At 43.1% G+C, this 18,398-nt stretch overlaps 1 protein-coding gene across 1 annotated transcript in view; it reads right to left on the bottom strand.

Annotated features, from left to right (window-relative positions):
- pcdh2ac (protocadherin 2 alpha c) overlaps positions 1-18,398 on the bottom strand; it is a gene marked incomplete at both ends in the record, with an annotated part of 47,104 nt that overhangs the window by 15,788 nt on the left and 12,918 nt on the right. The window contains one exon of the mRNA XM_083646184.1: positions 10,365-10,450. Coding sequence (XP_083502310.1) covers positions 10,365-10,450 — 86 coding nt within the window. The remainder of the gene's footprint in view (positions 1-10,364; positions 10,451-18,398) is intronic.

The following is an 18,398-nucleotide window of genomic DNA, read 5'->3' as shown; positions in this document are numbered from 1 at the left end:
GCGTTCCCTAGCAACAACACTACTGCAGGAACCTGCCAATCCTCTTAACCTTTCTCTTCATCCATCCCCCCACACCTCGCTTTCTCTCTCCATCCCCCCTATGCACTGTGTCTGCGCTCCTCTCCCTTTCCCAAATTGCTTTGAATGCTAGAGCTGGGTTTAAAAAATCAACACTGTATATTGATATAGAATCGACATTCATTTGAAGGAACTGATATAGATTCATAAATCCCAATATTGAGGATTATACTGGATGGTTGAGGCTTTAACCGCTAGACTCACTTGGTTTGATTCTCAGCGCAACGAGATCTCGTAAACATCTTGTAAACATTAATATATTTAATAATGCACCAGGTTAGAGGGTTCCTTGTACAATTTACAGCATTCATTCTTTGAGAATCTCTTTCATATCCAAGCAAATTGGTATTGTTACTGAAATATATCAAATTGTATCGGCCATCGAATTGAATCGGGACCTTTTTTATTTTTATTTTTTATTTTACCTTTATTTATACAGGGAGAGTCCCTTGAGAGCAAGCTCTCATTTACAAGGGAGCCCTGGTGTACAAAGACCTTGTGTATCGAATTGGGAAATCAGTGGCAATACCGCTATATATACTACTATATATACAGTATATGCAATACAGCCCTATTGAATGCTACAGGATCTCTCCACATTATGTCCCTCTCTTATTACTGATAATAGCTTCTCAGCCCCTCCAGCAGCATCAGTCAGCCGTATCTCCCTCCCTCTGTGCCATGGGTCACATGATGTCACCTTCAGATGCACTGCAGCCTAATGCACAGCTTCATCATAATAATAACAGTTCACCTCTGACATGAAAAGGTGACACAACAAGAAGAGCAAACTGCAATACAAGACTGGCTGCTGATACTCCTATCACATGACTCCCTTTTGCAACAAGGCAGGCACCACTGAGAAGTCTGCAGTACACTCTGCACTCTGCTTTGAGACCAGGGTGGTAGCTTTCTATCTGCTCGACCAAATCACAGCATAACTGCAGAGACATAGTGGGAATTGCTAGTTTCTCCCTCCCTCTCGCTCATCATTCCCAAGGTCTCTCTCCGAGTCTCCCACGGAGAGAAAAGCGTTCACACACATGTATACTGACAGACTGACAGACAGAGAGACAGACAGACTGACTGACTGACTGACAGACAGACAGACAGACAGACAGACTGACTGACTGACTTGACTGACTGACTGACTGACTGACTGACTGACAGACAGACAGACAGACAGGGTGTTATTGTCTATCACTGGCTCTCCACAAGGGCCTCCAGGCCTTTGGCATCTCAGCTAAGCTCTTATTTTCATTGCATGGGAATTGGAGATCACCTACATATCAGTCAGTCACTTGATCAGTCATATTAGGGACAAGCATTGCAAATGAGCTTAGGCTACAAATGTGATACATGACATCAAACATGTCTTGCTAAATGTTATATGTTTGTGTATCTGTCCTTATACAAATAAACAATAATGAAATTAAATATTTACCTCATGGTGATCACCAGTATTTTGTCTTCTTCTTTCAGGGCTTAAGATGAGCTTTTTAGAATACATGTGCACTGCTTTATTCTTGTCATTGTACATCCATAGGTGTATATATGTAGATAGGTTAGTAGTTTATAGTAAGATATGCTTAATGGGTTTTGTTTAACAGACAATATAGGTAGCTTCCATGTACAGCCTATTGCAATGCGTTTTGTTGTCCCTTATTATAATAATCAGAAACATAATGGCCAACAGACCCTTTTCACAGCAACCGTCTTGAGGTGGTAAAGCAGGAAGTAAAGCAGGTGTAGCCAAAACCATTAATGATGGTTCCCTTCTATTTAGGAGTTCCAGTGCCAGGGCCCTCATTAATGTTATTAGTTACACCTGCTTTACTTCCTGCTTTACAACCTTGATTGCTGTGAAAAGGGTTACCCACCTTATTTTTGAATGCCCCACTGTAAAATAATTATGGGTACAAGTTCCGGTTTAACGTGACTTGGTTGTTGCAGCTTGCCATTTCCTTTGTTATACTCGGCTGTATTCAGACCCGAATTATAAACCGGAAACCGGAGTACGTTATAAACATTATAAAAATAGTCACGTTATAAACAACTAACCAACGCTGGGGGTCCATATGGAAACAGTGTTACTCGAAATGGTTAAAAGTTAAATCAATTTGGTCATTCAGTGGCGTTTTACTGCCATGTAAAGTAAGTAACGTTAGCTGGTGGCATTAGCCACAATAGCTGACTATCCATAATGCATTACGTTATCCCAGCACCCGAACGACATTTAATGCATAAAATAAAGCTGAAAACGAAAACCAGATTTCTAAATAGCTGTAATTTTGATCAACTGAGCACACAAGGGTAATCTAAATCGTTACTTTGACCGTCTATTTTTTTTTCTAAACTTATAAAAGTGACATATTAACACATTGACTGCCAGCCGTTTTTTTTTTACTGTAGGTAGCTTTTGCCAAGCCGTTTTTTTGAGGATTCTGGCTCATTTTACAAGAGCCGAGGATTCTTTTCTGCTTGGAGTTTGTCAACACAAAGTTCACAAAAGTACTAATAGAATGTGTGCTTTCTCTGTCTAAAAGAGTTAGTTTGTAGAGTTAGTAGTTATGTAGATATTAGCCGTTGAGTACAGCATGGTTTTAGCGTCTGAGAGTGAAAGCTGAGATAATCGCAGTTTTGTGAAATTCAATCAAACAGGCAGAACAGTCACTTTAACCATTTATTTTTGGCATCAGTGAGAGATCAGACATCCAAACAATATAGTTCCGAACGCCCTCTCCTTCAACTCCTCCCTCCGTGGGCGTGTCTAGTGGCTTTCAGCCTGCGTTTGTCACAAGCGAGTGCTCTGCTGCTGGGAGTTCGAGCAGCCTCCCTCCCTGGCAGCGAGTTTGAGCAGCCTCCCTCCCTGGCAGCGAGTGTGGATAGGTCTCACTCGTCTCTTGGGTTTGAGAGCCCCGATGAAGCCCCATGCGACTCTAGGCTTTATGCTGCCCACACAGTCCATTTCTGGAACCCCCCACCGCAGCAGCGCGAAAGCGTCCCCGCCTACAGTATGAGAATGAGGCTCGTTCGTTTCTGACTGTAAAATCGCCAAGCCATTTCCTTGAGAATGGAGGAAGCAGCCGCGGGAGGCGGCTGCTTTTGGTTGACTTTATCTCTGTCGGGAGAGGACCGTCGCCACCTAGCTGGTCGGTAAAATAGATTATACACATTCAATACTTCCAATATCTCCATAGGAGACGCGGGGGGCATTGATCCACGTAGCACCGTCAAAAAAAAAAATCGACGTCAGTGGCAGTCCTATGTGGGATTCGAAATAACGAAGGTTATGCCAAACCCCACATAGGTTACGCTAAAACCACCACCGCAAAGCGTCCTACCTGTACTTGGCCGGTCGGCAGGAAAGTATCGCGGGACTTCACAAGACTTGGTGACCGAGATCACGTTTGAGGTAATTTGATCCCTGTGCGACTCCAGGAAACAGCCTTTGGCGAAATATCACTCTGGTGGTTCTTGAGGGATCAGATTATGACGATATTTGGCGAAAACAGGAATAAAAATAGCTATTTAGATGCAGGAAAGACAGGCTCACACTTGGCCCCAAATCAGCTCCATTTTACAACTGACTTGGACGCTATTGATCTCAAAACAACGCTAGGACGGCCAGAAACGCCGCGGAGATCGCTGGGTGAGTGGCCAAATCATAATTAATGCCAGGAGATGGGTCCAGGTTAAAAAAAAACGAAATTCTCCTTTAAAGCAGCTACGAGCAAGATTTTCGATTGTTATTAAACAGTATAATTACAATATTGATGCATCACATCTTACCTATAATAGTAGCTGAGACCAAAGCCGTGTGAATCGGAGATTGCTCTCTTGATGATTATAGAGTCTGTGTCTGTCTACTAACCTCGCGTCACCAGGGGGCTCTCTCTCTCTATCTGTCTACCGGCCGGATAAACCCGGAAGTGAAACAAAATGGTTTACAGCAGCTGCCTGCCTTCCGCCGTTTCGCTCTGCCTAGCAACAGACCATAAACAAGGAGAACGCCATGCAGGGGCTTGCTACTCTCGCGAACATCTCTCGTTATATTCTAACAGTTTTTTTGGAAGTAATTTTGTTATTTTGTGGTTATGGCCGAAGTAGCTGCCGCAAACCGTTTCATTTCACTTCCTGATCTGCCCCGGCCACAGACAGAGACAACACTGGCCGATTCACTCGGGGTTCAAGCGAGACTACTCTGCGTTGGTCTCGTCTACTATTAGAGGTAAGATGTGATGCATCGATATTAAATTTAGACTGTTTAATAACAATCGAAAATCTTGCTCGTAGCTGCTTTAACCCTTACAGCTATAGAGCAGCATAACTCTATAAGCCCAACAAATCCACGAGTGGTCTTTTAGGAGGGCCATTCAAGACGCAAGTGGAGCCTGCAGTACCACCACGGCCCAATAAACATCATACCGGAATGAAATGTTTGGAGCGGGGGAGTCTGGTGCAACGCACAGGTCCTGGACCTGGTGAGACGTAGGAGGAGCCCGGACAGGGGGCAACCCACAGAGCCCAGTCCCTCCACGTGCCAGAGCCTCCCGGTCCCGGCAGAGTAGTTCCAGAGCAGCGGATTGAGTGGCCCTGTCTTTCCCTAAGAGGGCTGACCGTGGGTAGCTACTGGGACGTAAGTCGGGGCTTGATCAACCCCGCCTGGGTCACCTGGGCGAGGGTGTATGATGTTGCAGTACCCGAAACATCCTATGACCCCAGGGTACATCACTCATGATACGTCCCAGTTGCATCCATGTGATGTTTTTTTCTTCTTCAGAGAGTACCGCAGGGATGACATATTCTTGTAGGTTTTATCCAGAAATCGCCGCCATTTGGTTACTCAGTGGAAAACTTAAAGGGGCACTTACCCCCCAAATTTCTGGCAAACTAATAACTTGGCCAATAAGTAGGCTATGTAACATACAAAATAAAACAAACAGTAATGTCTTAATTTGATGTAGAATGCAGAGGACATGTAACTGGTTCGTTAAACTCGCATTCCAGGAATATTGTATTTACCACACTGTTTTAACGTAAGTGGCTCGCACCTCAGAGAGACTGGTTGTCCCGGAACCCACTCGCTTATAGCGGCAGAACACACTCGATTTGGGGGTGCAACACGCCAGGATTGGCCAACGCCAACCCCAGTGCCCAGAACTGTCAAATCAAATCATCGACACCTCCCAGTCCCAACCCCTTTTTCTTTTTTTTTACATTTTATATGACAGGCAGTATTTTCAGTGTATCGTACAAAATATAGCCACATTATAAACAACTAACCAACGCTAGTGGTCCGTATGGAAAGAGTGTTACTCGAAATGGTTAAAAGTTATGTCAATTTGGTCATTAAGTGGCGTTTTACTGCCATGTAAAGTAACTAACGTTAGCCGCTAGCATTAGCCACAGTAGCCAACTACACATAATGCATTACGTTATCCCAGCACCCGAACGGCTTACGCTACATTTAATGCATAAAATAAAGCTGATAATACAATTGATTCACATTGGGGTACACCACGCGCAAATACCACCGTGACGTAATGATGTACCAAATCGTCCATTCATTTGAGCCCCGCCCCCCAAAAAGCAGGTTTGAACCCATAGAGGGCACTTATGCTGCTGGAAATGATAAAGCTTGTAGAATATTATCAGTTTGGTCTCAAATGTGGACATTTTTACCAGAATTCTTCACACACCACCCCAAAAGCCATATTGGTTAAAAGTTGGAAAAAAAGTGTTTTGGGGGTTAGTTACACTTTAAATGTATAGAATAAGGTCTGTGGTTAACAAAGGTTTATGGGAATGCAAATTTGGGTTCAGCATGATTCACAAACGTGAATCATTTTTATGCCTTTTGAAGCGTTTTCAAAATCGTGTTTAAAAAAAAAACGCATTTACGTTCCAAGTCATAAAAGTTATTCACGTTTGTGAAGATTACCATGCTGAACCCAAATTCGCATTCCCATAAACCTTTGTTAACCACATACCTTATTTTATGCATTTAAGTGAAACTCACATGTTAAATCCCATAGACTTTTCCTCTCACGAACTCGGAAGTACACTTCCGGACTCTTTCCTGTGGTTCTCTATTAAACGCACATATTGCTCATGCACATTGCACACATATACACTATGTCCACTTTGCACAATTTGTACTTGCAGGGCTCTATCGTCCCACCGGCCATAAATTAGCGCTTAGCGCCAGGCGCAGCGCATATTAGTGGGCATGGACCGGCGCACTGCCTATTCTCGTGTCGGCGCTACACGCGGCCTTACGCTGGGGACATACCGGACGCGAAACTTGCGCGCATGCGCCGCGCAGCGCACCTCCGCGCAGAAGTCGCTTAAAAGTGTCCACACAGAGAGCGCAGCTCACTTTGCGCGCTCTGCTCGTCCGCTATATATTTTGCCCCAGATCTCCTGTCTTCGTTATCATGGCCAAGTAAATGACGACATAAATATCTAAAGTAATATGTTTGGGATAACAGTTAATGGCTACCTTCGCTATAAAATGCAATTGCATCATATTTGTCTGTTCTCCTCACGTTTTCCCAGTGCGTGCTGTTGTAGAGAAAAGGCGAGTCCTAGCTCTCTACTTGTTGCTCCGCAGGCAACGAGCCCCTAGAAGCCGCTCCCCCTCTCCCACTGCTCTTTCTCTCTTTTCACCCTTCCAAAGGGGCAATCAACAACGTAAATAAACATTATTTTACTTTGAAATTGGTTTTATTTGACGAATGTCCGGTTTCGGAGTTCCTGTCTGCCCTTATCTGATCTGTTCAGCTTGACAGAGTCGCTCACGGGCGCAGACGGCCGCGCAGGAAAATAGAAATCCAGGCTGACCTGAACGGCCCTGAGCAGCCGCTGAGCTGAGCTGAGCGGCGCGCTGTGCGCTGCGCGCAATTCGGTGTGGACTGACAGATCTGTTAACATGGTGTCCTAATGAAAACTGGCTGCGCACAAGGTCGCAAATGGTCGCGCCGCGCAGCTTATGTGCAGGAGACGCGTGCGGTGTGTTTTCACCGTTAAGCATTATAACCACGCCTTTTAAGCGTAGAATTATTCACACCGTGCTCATTGGATAAGTGCAGTAAACAAATCACAATGTCCCTTTCATGTTCCATTCCACGGAGCGATCCAATCTGGCGAGAAAACCCCGACCAAAGCGCTCTTAACTCCCCCCTCCCTCTTTCATCCCTGTCTGTCTCCATATATATTATTCCACATTATTATGCTTCTCAAACCAATCTCACTGCAGTTTAAATACAGCAAGCATGTAAATACGCTACACTATTCACCTTATGTAGCCACGCCCATTTGACCCGGTTGTGTGGCCGTATCAAAACTTCCGGCTAAAAATAATAATAAAATAAAATAAAAAATGGCTGCGCTTCTCCAATATCATCTAACTCTGAATTAACTAATAATTTAGCCAATTGTATGTAACATACCAAATAAAAGCAAACGGCAATGTCTAAGAATGCAACGCCATGTAACTGGCTCGTTAAGTCTCACATTCCAGGGAATTACGTTAACGTCTGCGGGTCTTATTGACGTTAGTGGCTCGCGCTGCCTCGGAGGAGAGACAACTATCTGAAGCTTTCTTTGTTGGAGTCCAGGTATGTTTTACAAGAAAGTGCTCGTCATTGTCGACGATAACGTTATCTGACCTGGCTAACAGTGGATACTCGCTTGCTTGCTGTGTACCGGCTCAAAGTAGTAGGCTACGTTCTTTATTTTACCCCTTCACTGTCCGCTCCAAAAACAACTCTCTTATTTTGCGCAGTGACCGCCGGAAGTGTTAAAAGGACCCGGAAGAATTTGGCCCACTGTAAGGTCTGAACATAAGGTGAATAGCAAGATCAAAGTAAAAAGAATGTTCTACACGCATCGGCTAGAAAAAATATAGCCTATCCCTGGCGGGATGTCATGATGAGATTAGATTGGTGAAAGTTTGGGCAGAATGATATCGTTTTCTCTCGCTACCTTTTCTTATCCCCCACTGCACAGGTAGGATGATGCAACAGCCTCTGAATGACAGGGGCTCAAAACTACGGTATCACTTTTTTTCATCTGTCATTGTGCCTGTTTGGTTGTGCGAGAGAGAGGGAGTGAGAGAGAGAGAGGGGGAGAGAGATGAGATGACAGAGGAGAGGTGCGCACAATTACGCACAGTAATATCTTCAGCGCACTGATATAGATATCTATCTACTGTATCTATCTATCTATCTATCTATCTATCTATCTATCTATATATCTGTCTGTCTGTCTGTCTGTCTGTCGATCAATGCAATTGCAATGCAAACCTCGCATGCCGTTGCGTTGGGCAGTGAGTGTGCCCTGGTGTGTGTGTATGTGTGTTTGCTCATGTGTGGCGCTTCCATAGACAGGTCAGGATCGCACCGCACTTCACACGAGACATACTGGTTTTGATCTGCCCGTAAGAACAATGAATGGACATGTAAGATGTGAAATTACTTCTATATCTCGCCTCGCCTCCCCTCCGTCCGTGTGTCACACTCTCGCAGCACCACTGAGAAGCAACAGAGAGAAACGATTCGCTTATTTGATTGGCCGAGTAGCATCACGTGTGATGATTTGCAGCGCATGCATTGGTCTGTGAGCTTCCTGGTAGATAAAACAGTAGTACCGTAAAGACTATAAAAGCATGTGCCGGTTAAAATAGAAATGGTCCGTGAAAATGTAAGTTATGAATGATTTGTAGGTTATAGGGCTCGGTCCGGATAGGACGGCATCTCAGTCCGCATGTGGACCGGAGTCCGGACTTTGAGGATCGCCGCTCTATAGTGTACAGTCATAGTAATATTATTATATAATACAATATGCTCTACCGTGGACATTTCCGGAAAATGCAAGAGTGCTGTAGTAGCTGTGTCAGTATGTATATACTGTTTTTTATGCCAATATATTGTTTTCCTAAGCTCTCGCCGACACCTACCTCTTTGTGTGTTTTGACATAAGTTATGTCGCTGTTGTTGCTCATTGTTGTTGAAAAAGTCACTGATCTTATTGATGAGTACTGCTGCTGTAATGCCAGAATTTAAATATAAATAAAGTACTCTCTCTTTAATATCTGGCATTAAAAGTCACTTCAACACAATGATTTGCCGTTGTTCCAGACAGTGCTGCTAGATTTATGTCAAGGTGCCACAGTTTAAATGTAGGTCTCATCTGTGAGTAAAACGGTCCGATTCAGAACTCTGGTGGGACTCAGTCTTAAATGCAGACCTGTAGCCTCTTTTTGGTTGGTCATTCATGTAAATCAGACTGAAATGTTACTTCTTAAATGCAGACCAGTAGCTTCTTTTTGGTTGGTCATTTATGCAAATCCGACTGAGATGTTACTTCTTAAATGCAGACCAGTAGCTTCTTTTGATTGGTCATCAGTGTTGGGCAAGTTACTTTCAACATGTAATATACTACATATTACTAGTTACTTTCATTTGAAAGTAATAAGTTACTTTACAATATTACTTTCTGTGTAGAGTAACGTGTTACTTATTACACTACTTTTGCATTACTTTGACCAAAACAACAGCAGCAGCAGAATGACATTGCCGCCCCGGAACATCCCGAAAAAAATAATTTCAACCGCCTTGAAGTCAGTGTAAACAATCCAAAATTCTAAATTTCATTCTTTTCCTTTGTTATTGTCATCTATAGTGTTTTTTTTGTGTGCATAAAAACACACAGTTTGATTAGGAAATGATTGTATCTTTTTTAAATATGTGCTTTGATTTAATAAAATGTAACTCAATATGTAACTTGAGTTACTTGACAAAGTAACTGGTATAATATTACTGAAATACTATAAGTAATAAGTTATATTACTGAGTTACTGCTAAAAGTAATATATTACATGTAATATGTTACTTTTGTAATGAGCTACCCCCAACACTGTTGGTCATTCATGTAAATCAGACTGAGAAGTTACTTCTGTCTGCGTGCAATCCAAGATGGCTGCACGCACATCGCCTCGTTTGTCTGTCCTGTGAGATTATTTTGTTTGTAAAGTGAAAACGTACTAGTGTTGCATGTACAGTATAGAGCCGAACTCTCGTGGATATAGAGCTTAACTCTCTATTTATTTTTTCTGTGTTGTATTATTTTTGCTTATCTGATTGTCTTGTTTGTACATGTATGATGTTTAATGTTCTATGTGGACCCCAGTAAGAGTAGCTTAGCTTTGCCTAAGCTAATGGGGATCCTAATAAATCAAAACAAATCAGTCTAGACAGTGACTGCGATAGACTTCACCTCACCTGCAGCGCTGGACACGGTGGGCCAGTTCTGAACCAGCATCCCCTGGGCTCCCTGCATTACAGAGGACTCCTCCATGTGGACCGAGCTGGAACAAACACATTAATAAACGTTAATTGGCCACATCCAAACATCTGTTCTTTGAAATGCCATGTTTGTTTTTCTTTTGACCACATATCTGAGATTACACATATATCAATAATGAATGTCATAACATGCAAAAGGGATCTATCAGGCAGTGTTTGATGCATAACGTAATCGTAGTAGACAAATTCAGATGCAACGTATTTGATTATTTGTTTCATAATGTTTAATTTATAATATTTAGTAAGTCAAGGCAACCTCTCTTAGAAGTTGAACTTCATGGGAATCAATGGAATTCAATTATTTTAGGGACCGTTCGTTGTTTAGAAGGGGGGGTCACTGGAGGGATTTGGTGTGCTCTAAAATAAAAAGCTGTGCCCCTTCTCTGATCAAAATATATTTTTCCTTGACCCTCCCCAAGTGATTTCAGAAATAGGATTGACCCTCCCCAAACAATATGCTATTTATGTGAAACAATCTTCATTCTGTGTATATCAATATTTGTGTTTAAATAGCGGTCAATGACTGATGGAAAAAAAGTTTGCTGGTTCTATTATTGTGCGTAATTGTGCGGAGCCGCGGACTCTCCACTCTCTGTCCCCCCTCTCTCTCTCACTCCCTCGCGCATCAGACAGCAGACAGGCACAAAGCCACACATGTGAAATCTCCCAGCATGCATTGTTAATACATTTCGATAATAAATAGCATCCAAATTAGCCTAAATAGATAGAAAGGTAGATAGAAATAATGTGTAACAACATGCAATTGTAGAACATTTCAATATTGGACAAAATAAAATCTCGAAATCAAAACACAACCCTATGTGAAACATATCACGTCATCCTGGTGGTATAAATATCCCTCGCAGATTTAACGTAATTTAGGAGATGAGTGACAGCCGTAACTCGGTTCTACTGTGACTTCCTACTGTGATGTCGCTCCAATAAGACGACTTACTTCACATTTTCTTTTACAACTAGAACGACCGCAACGCGGACTTATGCCTCCGCCATTAGTTAATTCTTGAGTCCAAATCGCCATTTGAGGCAAATTTGGGAGAAATTCCGTCAAGGCGCTCCTGTGATGTTGCGTTACAGAGCTTGGAAATTGGGTGTGTGAGAGGTCACAGTGACCTTGACCTTTGACCACCAAAATGTAATCAGTTCATCCTTGAGTCCAAGCCGATGTTTGAGACAAGTTTGATTAAATTGCGTCAAGGCATTCCTGAGATATCGCGTTAACAAGCTTGAAAATGGCGTTTGAGAGCTCACCTTGACCTTTGACCTTTGACCACCAAAATCTAATCAGATCATCCTTGAGTCTAAGGCGATGTTTGAGGCAAATTTGATGAAATTCCGCCAAGGCATTCGTGAGATATCGCGTTAACAAGCTGGAAAATGGCATTTGAGAGGTCACAGTGACCTTGACCTTTAACCTTTGACCACCAAAATGTAATCAGTTCATCCTTGAGTCCAAGTCAATGTTTGAGACAAGTTTGATTAAATTCCGTAAAGGCATTCCTGAGATATCGCGTTAACAAGCTTGAAAATGGTGTTTGAGAGGTCACAGTGACCTTGACCTTTGACCTTTGACCACCAAAATCTAATCAGATCATCCTTGAGTCTAAGTCAATGTTTGAGGCAAATTTGATGAAATTCCGTCCAGGCGTTCCTCAGATATCGCGTTAACAAGCTGGAAAATGGTGTTTGAGAGGTCACAGTGACCTTGACCTTTGACCTTTGACCACCAAAATGTAATCAGTTCATCCTTGAGTCCAAGTCAATGTTTGAGACAAGTTTGATTAAATTCCGTAAAGGCATTCCTGAGATATCACGTTAACAAGCTTGAAAATGGCGTTTGAGAGGTCACAGTGACCTTGACCTTTGACCTTTGACCACCAAAATCTAATCAGATCATCCTTGAGTCTAAGTCGATGTTTGAGGCAAATTTGATGAAATTCCGTCCAGGCGTTCCTCAGATATCGCGTTAACAAACATCGTACGGACGGACGTACGGACGGACGGACGTACGGACGGACGTACGGACGGACAACCCGGATCCATAATGCCTTCGGCCTGGCTATCGCCGGCGGAGGCATAATAAAAACACATTTATGCAATGACTTTACATAATGTAGGCTATATTTATGTGCATCATCCTACCTGTGCAGCAGGGGAGAGAAAACGATATCATTCTGGACAAACTTTCACCAATCTAATCTCATCATGACATATATTTTTCTAGCCAATGCGTTTAGAACATTCTTTTCACTTTGATCTTGCTATAGTGTGGCATATTTACATGCTTGCAGTATTTAAACTGCAGTTAGATTGGTTTGAGAAGCATAATAATATGGAATAATAGCCTATATATGGAGACAGACAGACGGGGATGAAAGGGAGGGGGGGAGCAGAGCGCTTGGCTTTTCTGGCTTTACTGGATCGCTCCGTGGAATTGGAGCTTAAAAGGCAAGCTTGTGACTCGTTTACTGCACTTCTCCAATGAGCAGACTGTGCATAATTTTAAGCTTAATAGGCGTGGTTGTAATGCTTAAGGCTGCGTGTAGCGCCGATACCAAAATATGGAGTGGGCTGGTCCACGCCCACTAATCTGCGCTGCGCTGGGCGCAGTTTATAGGCCGATGCAATGATAGAGCCCATATATTTTTTTTATGCCATGTCTGTTTGTTTGCTTTGTTCCAGTGGGTTATTCGCGCTGGAAATGTACTTCCATATTATCACCAGAAAAGCGCCACTGATTCGCCAGATACTGTACACGCCTACTGTCTGGATAGGCCAAGCACAAAGATCGACAGATAGGACCGCCAAAGAGAAACAATGCACCGGGACATACCAAACAGTTTTGACAGGAGGGGTGTAAATGAAGCAACTCAGTAGTTGTTGAAGTCCGAAAAGCAAACATAAAAAATAAAAAAAAGGTTTATATATTTTTATCGAATCAAAATTGTATACCCCTCGCCTGGACTCAAATTAAAGAGAGTGTACCCTCCCTCAGACTAAATTTAATTTTTTTTCTTTTTCTATTTTCCTCCAGCTAATAAACGCTGCATGTGAATGTGATGTCTAAGCATAGTTACAGGTAAAATGTCATGGTGGTGTTCTATAGGTATAGAGGATTATCAATGAGGGGTGCTGGGATGGTAGAACTGAGCTCTCTGGAGGTGTCATGGACCTAAATCATTCTAGACATGTGTTCAGAGGTGCCTACTTTAATAAACCTAACGCCATATCTGCTCTCATCCACCTTCCTTTCTTCTAACCGCCAAACTACAGTAGGCTTTTACTCAACCTAGATAAGCAAGAGATATCTATGTCAGATCTGATGGGAAATGCGGACACACCAGTCACCATCAATGGCACAGAGGGTGGAGAGCTTCAGGTACCTGGTAATCAACATCCACCAGGACCTGACATGGGCCAACCACACCACCACTGTTGTATTGTGTTGTGAAAATAGCCCAACTGTGCGGCCTCAAGCGCCTAAAGAAATCTGGCCTGATGCCCCAAATCCTCAGGGACTTCTATCAAGGCACCATAGAGAGCCTGCTGACCATACACTCAATGGTCCTAACGTTATTCCTGCTATTTCCGAACACAAGTTCGCAGGGCTGTCATGATAGGAGCTGCCAGTGAGTGCTTGAGACTGATGTCACAGCTGTCAATCACCCCTTTTTATATCATCAAATAACTACTTAAAAACAAACTTATCAGAAAAATTAACACTTGAACATACATCAGCATGATAAGAACTGCCTAATATGATGTAGACCATATTTGGGGGGGGAAGAGACCTGTACTTAAATTGTTTAGTTTGGCTCATGTCCCATCCACTAACATGGCGGAGGCGGGTCTTGTGACCTATACTGGGACCGGCCACCAGGGTGGCGATCTAAATGGTAATAAATGGTAAATGGCCTGCATTTATATAGCGCTTTTATCCAAAGCGCTTTACAGTCAGTAGTTACATTCACCCATTCACACACCGATGGCGGCAGGCTACCACGCAGGGTGCTGGCACACCAACGGGAGCAATTTGGGGTTCAGTATCTTGCCCAAGGACACTTTGACACGCAGACTGGAGGAGCCGGGAATCGAACCACCGACCTCTTTTATCCAAAGCAATTAGTGGACGACCCGCTCTACCTCCTGAGCTACAGCCGCCCCTAGCCAAAACAATCTAAGTTGTTTTGGCTTCACTTTTAGAGAGCTGATATCCTGTCCATATATACACAGTCAATGGTTTGAACCAGAGGTGTGACAGATAACAATGTTCTCAATTATCAGTCAGCCTATGGCCAAAATTCCCAAACATCCCCTTAAAACATAATGGCACTGGGGCAAAAATGACCAGATTGATGCATATTCATATTTATCTCATTTTCATACAACTCATAATACTCGGACAAACAGACAAAGCCAAGTATGCTTCTATGCACATTGCACTGTGTTTCCCCCCTATACATTCATAATGATCAGAGCTTATACAGGAGGAACTACCCAAGCTGGGGCCTCTGCAATGCAGCACAGTGTGTGCTATCTCTCCCTCTCTCTCAAACTGCAACAGACTTGTATTGAATAGGGATTTGCCTGAGCATTGTGGGCTTCGATGTTTTAAATAAGGTGCTGCTTTAATATGTGAGATATGACAGAGATAGCACTGACTGTCTAGATGAGGAATGTGGGTCAGTAATGTATGTGAGTTGCATGCTGCTGCTCTTGTATGCTTGCAGTTGTTAGACTGTGTAGTGTGGGACAGTAGGAGTGTGGGGGTTAAGTGTTGATGTGAGTGTCTGTGTGCGTTACAGGCACTGCCATTTTAGAAGTGGCAGCAGCAAATTGCAATGATGATTTAGTTAATCCATGTCATGTTACAATGACTTGATGACATGATACACATTATGATACTCTCCACACCAGATAAATTAGCACTAATATCCAATTAAATCAAGACTGCAGAAGACTGCACACCCGGGCAACCGGCATTGTTAGCATAAAATTATGAAGATTCTGTAGAAAGGCTAAAACTGTATGTGGAGGCATAACACATGAAACGCATTACTCCCTGAGACGAATTTCCAGTTGTCCTCATATCGTATCAGTAAAACCTTTTTTCTTACACTTGGTTTCACAACTTTTGTTACCTCATGTCAAAATGCATTAAGTGAGATTATGTAGAATGCATCAAATTAATATTTTATTCCCATTGTTGTCACGTCATCCTCCAATGTACATGTGGTCTGGCAAGGCTCCTAATGCATTAATATCTATAGTATGGATGTAAATTTAGCTAACGAGTGTGTTTACATACTGTAACAGTGCAGACATTATATGATACATTATATGATTATATGATACCCAAACATTCTGACTAACTAGCTAATGCAAGGTGCACCGACAGCACCGTTGCTCCGATTGCCTCAGAAGTTTGCCAAGACACTGTTCAGGGGTCTGGCATGAGTCTGGTCACACACAAGACACTGTTCAGGGGTCTGGCATGAGTCTGGTCACACACAAGAAAGGGGAGGGGGAGTGATAAGAGAAGCCATCAGATGAGATCACATGGCCAAGAGATCTGGTATAGGATAGGAGGAAATTTGCCTTGCGCAAAAAGTGCACGTAGCCCCATCCGGCGTTACAAAAACACAAGTAAACACAAACAGAACAGACACAGCATTACACTAAGACACAGTGGGGAGATGCCAACTGAGACATAAAATTGCACATGCCCTATTGCACAATTTGTAGGTAAAAGAGAATATAAAATCAACAATAAAAACCAGCAGCGAGATATTGGATAAAAGAGTATAAGAGTAGAAGAATAAAACATTAAAATAAGATTAAATGAAAAGTAAAAGAAATAGGATAAGAAGGTAATTGAATAGAGCAGGAATAGCAAGGGGCCCAGGACTGAGCCCTGGGGGACACCGGTGCTAAGAGTGCAGGGTCTGGAGAGGGACCCTCTCCATAAGACCTGGTATGAGCGGTTAGAGAGATAGGAAGCAAACCAGGAGTGTGCAGATCGTGAGATACCTAGGTCAGACAGAATGGACAGAAGGATTTGGTGGTTGACTATCAAAAGCGGCAGACAAGTCAAGGTGGACAAGGACAGAGGAGAGGGATGAGGCCTTAGCAGTGTGCAGGGCCTCTGTGACTGCAAGGAGAGCTGTCTCAGTAGAGTGAGAAGAAGCCTTGAAACCAGATTGCAGAGGGTCCAGCAGCTCATTCCGGGAGAGATGGAGAGAAAGTTGTTCAAGTGTTTTGGATTGAAATGAGAGAAGAGAGACAGGTCTGTAGTTCTGGATAGCAGTAGGGTCAAGGGAGGGTTTCTTAAGCAGAGGCTTGACTCTAGCAGTTTTTAGAGCAGACGAAACAAGACCAGAGGACAAAAAGGAATTGATAAGGGTAGTGAGAATGGGATATGTCGGTGGAGATGGTTTGGAGAAGAGAGGAAGGGATAGGATCAAGAGGGTAGCAAGTGGCTTGGTTAGTCCTGACAAGTTTAAGGGCATCTTCGGGGGAGAGGGGAGAGAAGTAAGCAAGCCGAGGGACAGGCTGGAGGAGGATGGAAGGAAGAGCTGATGTCATCCACCTTCTTAGCAAAGTAGGTGACAAAATCATCAGCTGAAAGGGATGAGGGAGGGGGGGGAGAAGGTGGAAAACAGTTTACTGGGGTTAGAGGCAGAATACTGGATTTCAGAGATGAAGATGGAAGTATTTTTTAATAACGACAAGAAGTCAAGACAGAAGGATGGACAGTTCAGAAGATAGCTCCATAAGAACTCACAAATGTGGTTCCGGTTTGAGATCCCAAAGATGGATATTCTCTGCAGCAGCACGCAAAGCGCACAAAATAAACGAGAATTGAGTGCGCGAAGCGAAGTGTGAGAATTTCTAGTTGCTTGTAGCCAGGATAAGCTCATAAGTTCATAGTCAAAATAATAAAAACCTGCTTACTATAACTGGGACATGACGCTATTAGCTGAGATACTGCAACATGCATAAACCTTGTCCCATTTAAGGGTTGATTTTTACAGTTTCAGTAAGTCCTGTTTCATTGAGATATCTGTGTTTGGCGCAAGAACAACAAAAAACATACAAAGAGCATGAATAATAAGGCCTTAAAGGGATATGCCAACTTTATGGGAGATTTGCCCATTTGTCATATCGCGGCTCGCCCATATCATCAGTCATCATCATCATCATCATCAGTAGTATATAAATGGGAGCCAGGGCTCTGTCTGTCTGTTTGTTTCTATGTCCCAATGTGATTGTCCCACTGTGATGTCATAAATCCCACTGTGACATCATCAGTGATATCATAAATCCCACTGTGACATTAACAGTGATGTCATAAATCCCACTGATGTCATAAATCCCACTGTGACATTATCAGTGATGTCATAAATCCCACTGTGACATCATCAGTGATGTCATAAATCCCTCATAAATCCCACTGATGAAATCCCTCTGTGACATCATCAGTGATGTCATAAATCCCACAGTGACATCATCAGTTATGTCATAAATCCCACAGTGACATCATCAGTTATGTCTTCAGTGATGCTGGTCTCATTGGCCCGCGAGCTGCAGGGCCAGCGAGGCCGCGAAGCGACCAAGCCTAGGAATCGAGCGCGCGTAGCGCGTGAGATCCCTTGTATAAACAAGATACACAATGACATATCACTCTCCGTGCAGTATACAGCGAGCTACAGCTGTCCAGTTAGTTAGTATCGCCAATGAATTGGAGGAAATGGTACAGTCGTTCAAGTCACCAAAAACACACATTCTAACAGCGTGTACTCACCATGAAATGAAATATTAATCCAAAATGCAGAGAAACGCTCTTTTTTTAAGGTAAATAGATAGCCGGAACTACTTTCTAAACATGGCCGCCATCAGGCGCAGTGATTTCACACTGCGCGTCAAACAGAC

This window comes from Poromitra crassiceps, assembly GCF_964638095.1.
Source record: "Poromitra crassiceps genome assembly, chromosome: 1".
Taxonomy (NCBI): domain Eukaryota; kingdom Metazoa; phylum Chordata; class Actinopteri; order Beryciformes; family Melamphaidae; genus Poromitra; species Poromitra crassiceps.
The sequence above is the reverse complement of the archived record's forward strand: the minus strand, read 5'-3'. Positions and strand labels throughout refer to the sequence as shown.